Consider the following 11,063-nt stretch of genomic DNA (forward strand, 5'->3'; position numbering starts at 1 on the left):
TTTCAATATTTATGGTAACACCTTTCCTTTTATATTAATATTTAATAGTGAAATTTCAGTTCTTAACCCAAAGTTGAGGACACAAAAGCAAACTATTGTTTGTTCCATACTATTTGTAAAGCAAACAAGTGCACAAACAAAACCCAACCCAACCAATCCAAAACTAATCCTAAACAGAATGATAATATCTTGGAAGCTGCAAGCTGAAATGTCTGCACTTGTGGGGTTTTTACTGTAAGAAATATGGGAGGTGTAATTGGTTTTAAACTTACTGATCCATTTCGTCCTTGGTGATTTCGCCTTCAGAGTCAGAAGAAGAGATGCCTGTGAAAAAATTATAAAAAAAAATCATTTAGCAGAGGGGTTTTGAGTTTCTCTCTGGATGGTACAAACCTTTACTCAGCTTTCCTGCAGCCCACTCCATGGGTGTGTGTTATAAAGCTGTGCCCAGACAAAAGTCCCATTGCAGGAGAGGTGAACAGGTCCCACACCGTGCAAGGTGCAGAGCTGCTGTTGGATGAGGCACATTGGGAGCAGGTGCAGCTGAAGTAAGGAGAGGAATATCCAAGAGGGAATGAATACCTGGGTGTTCCTTGGGCTCTTTTTCAAATGCCACTGTGATTGAGTCCATATTTGTTGTGAATTGAGTACAAGTTCTCTTCAGACACCTGCTGCTATCAGATTAAAAGGAAAAAGAGAGACCTGGAAATGTGGCTGTTGTTCTCCAGCTGGTGCCTTGTACCACAGTGTGAAGGAGATGCTCTCTCTGTTTACTGACTGCTGTCACTTACTGAGACATTTTGCCCTTCTGATTCTGCCTTCACCGTGCTGGAATTTGCATTTTCTGAGCAGTTCCTGCCAGTGAGCATCTCCCTCAGCCATGGCTCCCATCCAGCACCCACCCTGGCCCCTGCCTTGTAAATCCCTGCCAAGCACAGACACCTCCCTCTGATCAGGGCAGGGCAGATGCTGAAAAAGGATTTGTCCTTTCACTGTCAACTTAGAGTCGTGGAAGGAGAATAGCAGCAGAACTAAATTCATCTTTTGGGCACTGCTTTAATTTGTGAATGGCCCCACTGTGCTCAGTGACGGTGCCCATAGTATGCTTCTCTGAGAGAAAAAGAAAAAAAATTCTATGTGTTTATTTTAAGTTTATAGTCATGCTAGCACAGTAATGGATTCAATCTCAAATCTTACCCAAGAAAGTGTAAAAAATAAATATAATACATAGACCACTCTTAGGTCTACTAGGTACAGTAAAAAGCATAAGGAGAAAGAAGGGACACCTAAACCTGCAAATACATATTCTGTTTGATTTACAGCATCTACTGGGCAAGGAGAATATAAAATTGATGGCATATTTATTTTGGTTACAAGGTCCCAAGAAAGAGTTAAGAGGAAGCTGTCCTACATTCAATTTGCAGTAATGACTGTAGGGAAAAGAGATTAATAAGAATTAGACACAAAGTTTAGTTTCTTACACTTCTGTAGAGTTCCACAGACAAAAAATACAAGGTAGTTTCAGAATCTGAGTATTTTTAGACTTGAATCTTGCAGTGAGATATATAAAACCTCTGGGAAGTAACACAATAAAATGTAAGGGCTGGTCCCTTGTCTGAAGTGTGTTTTACAGGAAAATAATAATGATTTTAGTAACGATGGAAAGTGTTGACTCCTGCTATGGTTTTTTTAATGACAAAACTATCATAGCAAACAAGACACATAATTATATCTTCGTTTCAACCATCAGTTTGTGGAGCAGCTGTGGGATTACCTTCTATGTAAATCTCTGCAGAGGTGGAGTCAGTTCCATAGATGTTGGAAGCAAAGCACGAGTAGCGCCCCGTGTCCTCCTCAAAGGCCTCCACAATGACCAGAGAGTGTCGCTCTCCTGCCTGGATGATCTGGATGTCTGGTGAGTTCTCAAGCTCCTTCCCTTCACAGTACCACCTGCAAGGCAAAAAGAAATTGTTTTTCAATGCAAACAAGTTGGTGATAATGTTTGAAGTCTTTCTGATGGTTAAAATTGGTAGGTTTAGGCTGAAGATTCTGACAGAGTACTGCAGGTAAGTATTGAATCAACAGTCACAGGAATAAAACATGGATGATTTTCATAACAGTCAATAAAGAGTAAAAGAGTTCTGAATTTGGAACACTGTCAGTCCAGCTCTGAATTTCTCTTGAGGTACAATCAGATCTGTGTAGTGGCTTAATGTGCAGCAAAAATCACCTAAGTTAGCAAATATCCCTCAAACTTGTGTTTCTTAAGTTCATGTTAATTCAGAATGTGACTGAAATTTGTCCTTGTTTGGTGATATATTTAACACAATCTGCTTTTTATAAAAGATGGCACAAGTGTATCACAAGGTAAGAGAGTTGATCTGTTCAGGAGGGAGAGCAGCACTGATGGGTGCTGGTTACAAGGCACAACAGAGGCACACAAAGCAGGTGGGTCTGCACAAACAGATTCAAATTAAATCTAGGCTTTATAAAGAAGATGAAATGCTGTGTATGAAGATCCAGAGTTCAATGTTTGAGATAATATTCAGAAATACCTGTAATAATAGACAACTAGCTAAATTTGAAAAGCCAAACTTGAGTGCATTCATCTTCACTGTAACTTTTCTCACGAAGATTGATAGATGGATAGATAGATGGATGGATAGATAGATAGAAAGATAGATTAGATAGATAGATAGATAGATAGATAGATAGATAAATAGATAGATAGATAGATAGATATAAAATGCCACTAAAGTATTTGCATTTTCTTACTGTGACTTTCTTAACTTCATGTGATTAGCTACTGCATCTGCTGCATGTGAGGGTGGGGGCTGTCATACGGGCAATATTTTTTATTCAATGAGATAAAAAATTATTAATAATTTCATCCATCTTTTATTGTAACTTGGTAAAAGAACCTGTCAACATTTGAGTGGTACTACAGAAAAGATTGTTGTGGAAAGGATAAGGATAGGTTTTTAAGTAAAAAATTGTAATAATGAATACCTCCTGTCTTACACTATAAGGTACTTTAATACATTTCCATCTCAGATATTTTCAGAAAACATGAATAAATTTTTTTGATCACTCAGTTGCAGAACTTTTTAAAAACTTTGTGCTACAAATTAAGCATGAAGAAAACGCCAAATTAATATATTGAGAAAAATCTCTTAGCAATCCATACCAGCAGAAACCCAGAATATAACACAGAACTGAGGAAGGAGCCTCAAGGGGTGCCTGAGGTATGGAGGAACACAGATCTAGCACTAAATGCTGATTGTGTAGCTGAGGCCCTGTTTGTGTCCATGACTCTGAGCCATCCAACTCAGCTTTACCACAGCACACAGGGAATTCCTGCATTTCATTCACCCCAGAGCTGCCCTCAGCTGCCTCCTGTCCTAGGAGTGCACTTGACTCCAGGCAGCTTGCAGCAGCCACTCATTCATGCTGCTTCCCAAACCCCAGTGGAGATGCTGAAGCTGCAGAGAGTTTTCTCTGGCCACCAACCAAACCTCTGGAGGCTGCAGAGCCAGCTGTGCTCCCACAGGAGGGAGCAGTGGCAGCAGCACAGATCCAGGGGGGCCAGGTGAGCTGGCACATGTGGGAGGAGGAGGAGGAGGAGGAAGACCCTGGGGGTTGTGGCTCAGATCACAGATCCGCCTCACCCAGCAAGCTCTCCTGGCAGTGGCCCAGAGTGACACTGAGGGAAAAAACAGCAAAATGAACTGTACATGTGTGTATATTCTATGTATGTGTGTACATTCTATACATGTGTGTACATTCTATACATGTGTGTACATTCTTTACATGTGTGTATATCTATACCTGTGTGTACATTCTATACATGTGTGTACATTCTTTACATGTTTGTATAGAATATTCTATATATGTGTGTATATTCTATACATGTGTGTATATCTATACATGTGTGTACATTCTATACATGTGTGTACATTCTATACATGTGTGTAACATTCTATACATGTGTGTATATCTATACATGTGTGTATATTCTATACATGTGTGTATATTCTATACATATGTGTACATTCTTTACATGTGTGTACATTCTATACATGTGTGTACATTCTATACATGTGTGTATATCTATACATGTGTGTATATTCTATACATGTGTGTATAGAATATTCTATCCCTGTGTGTATATTCTATACATGTGTGTACATTCTATACATGTGTGTATATCTATACATGTCTGCATATTCTATACATGTGTGTATATTCTATACATGTGTGTATAGAATATTCTATCCCTGTGTGTATATTCTATACATGTGTGTACATTCTATACATGTGTGTATATCTATACATGTGTATATATTCTATACATGTGTGTACATTCTATACATGTGTGTATATCTATACATGTGTGTATATTCTATACATGTGTGTATATTCTATACATGTCTGCATATCTATACATGTGTATCTATACATGTGTGTATATTCTGTACATGTGTGTATTGTATACATGTGTGTATAGAATATTCTATACATATGTGTACGTTCTATACATGTGTGTACATTCTGTACATGTGTGTATATTCTACACCTGTGTGTATATTCTACACCTGTGTGTACATTCACTCATTGCCCTGCAGCGTGTAGCCAGTCTCTTTAACTTCTTCCCCAAGGTGGGAAGCAGCGCTTAAAAACACTTCTAAAAATGTGAAATCACTGATCTTAAAATCATAATTTATGAACTACCTCTCCCTTTAAGAATTTCATGGTCACAGTACCATTATCATTATTTTCCAATAGATTAGACTGTATGGTTCCTTGCTAACATTTATTTTGAAAATACAAATCTTTATTTATGTTATCTTTATTTTGAAACTATTGGTTTGCCTTTCCATTCAAAATTCCTTTCTTTTAAAAATAATTATCTTTCTGCCTTCTTCTGATCAGCTTTTAGTGGTCATACTCTGTCACAGCCCTGTCAGATCCTCTAACACAAAACCCTTCAAACAGAAGGAGCAGCTACACCTATTTTAAACTTCGCCCATGATGGCTTGCCCAAATCTGGAATTTTTACCACTAATACTTGGATACAAAGGGGGTTTTTTTGACAGGCTCCTCAGAAGTGAGGATCACATTTTCCTTTCTGTTCAGTGTTGTCCTCACACAGGTACAGACACCATAACTCATAGCTGGGATCCAGGGCAGAAACCTCCCCTGCCTGGGATAGATGAACAACTCCACCAGGAGCAAGCAGAGGAAATGTTTACAGCCCCAAGGGAGAACCATGGCAATGTGCACTACAGGGTCCATTGAAAATATCCTGTGACAATTATTAGTGCCTTTTGAAGGTCCAGACTTGGGAATTACATAGGATTCCTGTGATACTGAAGGGAGAATTTTTAAAAATTCTGTTTACATTATGGTTTATTCTACTGTTGTTCTCAAGAGCTGCAGTTGGTGATCACTGAAAATGGTCACATTACTAGGAGAGAAGGTCCATGCAGCTGTGTGACTGCAGGCACAAATTTGGTACGTGAATGCACAAGTTGCCTTTTAGGTGTGTAATTCATGTAGGCAACTGTGTACTTTGGGACATGAGTCATGCCACTTACTCATGTCTTTTTATATTCCCACCCCATGCCTCTTCCTTATATTGTAGCCTTGTTTGAGTGTGTGAGCCCTGGCACATATCAATAAGCATTCAGGAGAATACCCATGCTCTAGAATTTGATTTCATTTCCAGCAGCACCTTTTCAGAACATTAAAATAACTTGCATAGTACAGTGATATTATATTTTTGTGTCCATTTGAATGTGTTTCCTTAGTGAAGTGACACATTGGGCAAAACACATGACACAAAATGCTGTGATATAATTGCCATTAAGGTAGAACTCACTGTGTCACTGATCAGCTTTTCCAATTAACCTGTTTTGCTTTGTGCAGAGTTAAGTCTGTATCGTCCTTTTGTGAGGCACAATTTAATTTTCCTACAAGCAAATTTTAAAACACCATGTAAGCTAATCTTTACACTTCCCTTGTTAGTATACAAGTATTATATTCTGTTAGTAGAGTCAAACGGTGAATTGAGTTAATTGGGGTTTTTTGCATTTGTTTTTTCCTTTGGTTAGTCCCAAATTTGCAGCATCAGTAATTTAAAACTTCAGGAATAAAATCCTGTTTCAAACCTGTGTTTAGTTCTCCGTGCAGTGTGTTCTGTAGTGACTTTTTTCAGCATAATGTTCAAGTATTTTGAGATTAAGTTGGAAAAAGGAGCATGTTGTGTGCATGTTGTTGTAATGCTGATAAATCAGAACCAGCGGTCTCATGTGAAGTTAAGCTTCATGGAAACCTTTGGGGTGGTGTAGCTACTCCTTCCTTGCTCACATTTGGTTTTGCACTTGCCATGAGAGCACTGTACACGGTGGCAATGAAATGTCAGCCCCAGCAGCCCTGGCCCTGAGCTACGTGCCACGGCTGAGCACAGAGCTCTGCGCTGACATTTCGTGCATTGCAGGGAGAGCTTCCTCCTGCAAGGGAGGCTCACATTCAGCACGGCACTGCCATCCCCCGTGCCAAATTCAGCATCCTAATCCACTCACTTGACTGCAGCTGAATGTAAGAGAAGTTTGGCTGCACACTGAGCACTGAAACAGAGGAATGCTTTCATTTGGCAGCCAGGGAGAAAAATCTTAATTAATCTTGCAGGGTTTCAGAGTTCCGAAAAATCTGTGATTAGTTGCAGGTCTGGTCTCCTCAAACAAAGCAGCATAAAATGCAACTTTTAGGCTTTGTATGCTTATGTTAAAGAATGTTTTCATGGAAACCTTATGACATACAGCCTGTTTTTAGAACATTAAATCCTCATGACACTTCCAGCATAGCTGTGTATGCCAAACCATGCAATGTGATTCATCAGTAAAATTAACCTGAGAGTGATGTGCCAAACAGTTTGGAAAAATGTAGGCACCTCTGAACTTGAGGGGAAAAGGAGTGCTCTCCTCACAGAGAGGAGTAAATGTCACACCTACTATTACTCATAGAAGGAGCATGAGAAGGAGGTCATCACACACTTTGGAAGTACACCCTGCATTTCTCTCAAGGTTTGTTTCTAGCCCACAGTGCAGTCAGAGCAAAGCAACCAGCAGGAATTGCAGCAGTGCTCTGTTATTGCCAGCTGAGGTTGGAGCTAGCTGAGGCACACATCCTGTGCTGTCACACTGAAAAATGAGTCACTTCTCACACACGTTTCTAGACAGGTTGGCCAAATGAGCTTCCTCTGAATGGTGGGCTTGTTACATTTACCTTTAAGAACATTTGGGCAGGTCTCTCTGAATTCAGCCCAGAGGACTTGGCTTTCCCTGTCCTGGTGTTTCAGATCAGTTCCCCAGTTCTTCCCCTGCTCCACCATCCAGTTTTCTTTCCCTCAGTGAGCCCTCGTGCTGGATAGTTATGTACCACACCTGTAATGCTTTATCATTGCCATGCTTCGATAATTTGATAAATAACCAAAATGGTATTTTGACCCTGATCCATCACAAATGTCATTTACACCATCTTTTACATCAATTTGGTTTAGTACTACCTTGCTTTCAAACATGGTATCTGCCCTTCATATTTTCCAGTCCTTTCTATCCCTGTGATCAGCTTCTTTCTAAATATCCTGTCTCTAATTTCTCTCTTGTAATCCCCATTACATCAGTCTGCTCCTGGTGTTGACTGATTAACTGCATTGCAGAGCTTGCTGAATCCTGTTCTTGTTTCACAGTGCTCTGGGTTCCCACAGTGACTCCCACTTTGTCATTGTGTCTAATATATGCATTTAAGGCCCTTGGGATCCCTTTCTGTGCTTCAGAAGTCCATTTCAAGTCAAAGGTCATTGAGATTTCTTTCAGCAGTTGCTACCTTGCCAGTTGGTCCTTTCCTGGGACTGCTGATTTTTTAATTTCTTTTACCTATTAGAATCCTTCTGTCCTTGCCCAGCTCCACAAACACTGAACTCACTCACCATAAACCTTGGAAAACTCTTACCCTCCAAGCAAGACATTTGGCAATTCTGAGCAGAGTTCTGCTCACAGTCCCACAGCTATGGCCAACAAGATCCCTCCCTCACTCTTTCAGAAGCTTTGCACAGCAAATCAAAGATAAGCACTATTTTTAGGGAAAAAAACCCCACATTCTTCTGGTCCCCACGATTAATGGCACACAAACCCCAAAGTACATTCTGGTTTCTGGTTTCCTTGTGCTGCAGCAGTGACTAACAAGGCCACCACACATGGAAGCATGTGAATATTTATCACTCAGCCAAGTGACAGTTTTTGCACCCTCTCTCAGTGTTACTTCTGCACAGTGGTGGAGGTGAAAGAATCTTTGAGGAACATGACAAAGTTTTGTTAATAAATAATTATGATCAGGAAACTCTTAAGTAGCTAACATTCCCAGCTTTCTCCTTAATATAGCACATACATACACACACAAACACAAAGGACAGAGAGTTCAGAGTTCCCCCCTTGTGACTTATCTTTTATTTTTTTAGTTAAAATTGTGAAACTGAAAGCTGAGCCTGATCTTTTTCTTGAGCTGTAACTGTTTGGGACTAACTTTCCCTAAGGGATTTCTTTCTCCCTGTCCCTCATTTCCTGTATCTGATGGATGCTTATTCTACAGAGGTGTAGTAGCTCCTGTACTGAATGGTATTCACATAAATAACTTATTTAATTAATCAAAATTAACAAAATCAAATGTTGAAATAGAAATTTCAACTAAAAACCTTCAGGTTTGTTGGGGCACAAAGGGACCCAAGTTACAAAGATATCCATCCTCCATTTCTGTGGGATCAGTGGTTCCTGAATGGGGTGTGCAGGCATTCTGCTCATCCCTGGGTATCTGCAGCATGAGCCATCACTCCTGGCTTCTCCAATCTGCCCTCGTGAGCCTTCAGTGACTCCACAGTGTCAGCTTCTAATTCTGGGCGTTGTTAAACACCTAAACTTGGCTGACATGAGCACCTTGTCACTTTTATGTATGTCAACAGCACAGACATGACTGCTGGGATAAGGACAGCGCTGTGGCCTTCTGGAAAAACACCCGAATTGAATATTTTCTGTTGGACAAGCAATTGTGACAAGTCTATGAACAAGCAACTCAGTGTTCACCTGTTCAGAGTATGAAGAAAGCCAGACTGAGTTTGTGTACAGGTTCAGATCCATAAGAGAAGATGATTTCACTTGTTGTCTTTGCATGATAAGCTATGAATGATAAAAGGGGGAAAAATAATTTCTGGCTTCCAGGGATCCTACTGACATTTTTATTATCAAAAGGATTTATCAAGGCAAGTGCCTGGAGAAATAAGCAAAAGAAGTGTTCAGAGTCTTGCTTTGTAAGCAGAGAGTGTCCCTAACCCTAACCCTAACCCTAACCCTAACCCTAACCCTAACCCTAACCCTGTTTGTTTTCTGTTAAAAAACCCCTAATTTCTGGCACTGTTTTCTCTTTTAGTCAGACTCCTCTATGAGTTTATGGGCTGAACACAATACAACATTTGTAATGGCTCCACCAAGGAAATGCCTCTAAACTGTTAATCAGAGCAGTGAGTTTAGACTGAAACATAGTAGAAATAAAATTCTTCCCAAGCAAGGTATTTCCCACTTGCACACACCTACCACTACAGAAATACAAAATGACAAGTGCAGAATGTGTTTACCTGACTTCAGGTGCTGGGATTCCTACCACAATGCAGTCCAATTGCACTTTGGATCCCTCAGGAACTTCCCTGCTCTTCAGTTTTTGAGTAAAGCGTGGTGGCTGTCCAAGGGGCTCATCAGAATATACAGAGGCAGATTCTGACTCTGCTTTCAGCTCTGCACTTGTTAATTGACTGAGAGATTCCAGGTTTGCTGCCTGTTGATCATCTGTTTGTTCCAAAGCTTTCTCTGCTTTGTTTTCCAAGTCTTGAGGTGTTGGAATGGAAAGCCTTTCTCTGTTTTCTGATGTGAGAGACAGGTTAGAGCTGCCTTTTTGAGCAGACTTGTTCTTGGATTCAATTTTGCTCTTGTAGTTTTTGCACGTTCGGGGCCGTATTCTTTCCGAGTTGTGGGCTTTGAAAAGTGACGAGAGCTCCTCAATGAAATCTGCTGCCTTGTTCAGGAATTCCTTTTTGGATTCTGACTCGGAAGGGAGGTGGTGTTTCTTGAGGTCTTGGGAGCTCCCTTTGGACCCCTTTGTGTTTCGGACGTGTTCCTGGCAGAAGTTGGAGTGCAGGCCATTGTCTGCCGTTTTCAGAGCCGTGGGCTGGGCCATTGGTCTGTGTTTGCCCGTGGTGTTCAGCTGCTCTGGGGGGCGCTGGGAATGGGCCTGAGGCTCATCCTGCTTCGTTTCCAGTGGGCTCTGATCAATAGCTTGTCTTGCCAGGTTTACGCTTTCATCAAGCTCTTCTTGGCTCAAAAAGGCAGACAGATCTGGGAGGTCATCTTGGGCAGCTACCTCATCTGAATCACCAGAAGCATTGCCATAGTGGAAATTATGAGAAACTGGCTCTGATCTGCTTCTTTCACTCCTCCCTTGGTGCTTGGTTTCTGCTAAATAGCTCTCTCTCAGAAGCTGAGATATTGAAGTGGAGGTTTCTAAACTGTCGTCTTGCATGCTGCCAACAAAAAGGACAAACAGGACCACGCCTTATCAATAGCAATTACTTTGATTGAACACAATGACAGGCTTCTGGAAAGCAGAACACAGCATTTTCAAACTGCACCTGTGTGCTGAATACTTGGGAGCACTTGTAGCACTTGAAGCATAAGGATGGCCTTGTGTTAAAGGCTCCTTCTGCCTTCAGCCAGCAAAGTTCATCCTTCATCACTTTCCACTGTCAGTGACCTCACATAAAACAACTGAGAGTGTGGTGTTTTCTACTCTGTTCAAGGCAAAACTTCAGCTACAGAGCTATTAACTGAGTTTCAATGTCAAATCTTCATCATTGCTGACGTGTGTTGCTCAGCTAAGAAACAATCTCACCAGATTAGATTAAGTGTTGGATATTTCAGGGACTGAAAGTTGTTGAGAATAACAGTACTTTAAAGTGAAGT

General features: G+C 40.7%; 1 protein-coding gene across 1 annotated transcript in view; it reads right to left on the minus strand.

Annotated features, from left to right (window-relative positions):
* The window catches only part of MYPN (myopalladin), a 44,304-nt gene extending 33,681 nt beyond the window's left edge, over window positions 1-10,623 (minus strand). Inside the window, exons 1-3 of the mRNA XM_064716738.1 lie at window positions 9,686-10,623; window positions 1,775-1,950; window positions 273-324 (exon numbers count right to left, since the gene is read on the minus strand). Coding sequence (XP_064572808.1) covers window positions 273-324; window positions 1,775-1,950; window positions 9,686-10,623 — 1,166 coding nt within the window. The remainder of the gene's footprint in view (window positions 1-272; window positions 325-1,774; window positions 1,951-9,685) is intronic.
* Window positions 10,624-11,063: the final 440 nt, after the last annotated feature.

This window comes from Zonotrichia leucophrys, chromosome 6 (assembly GCF_028769735.1).
Source record: "Zonotrichia leucophrys gambelii isolate GWCS_2022_RI chromosome 6, RI_Zleu_2.0, whole genome shotgun sequence".
Taxonomy (NCBI): domain Eukaryota; kingdom Metazoa; phylum Chordata; class Aves; order Passeriformes; family Passerellidae; genus Zonotrichia; species Zonotrichia leucophrys.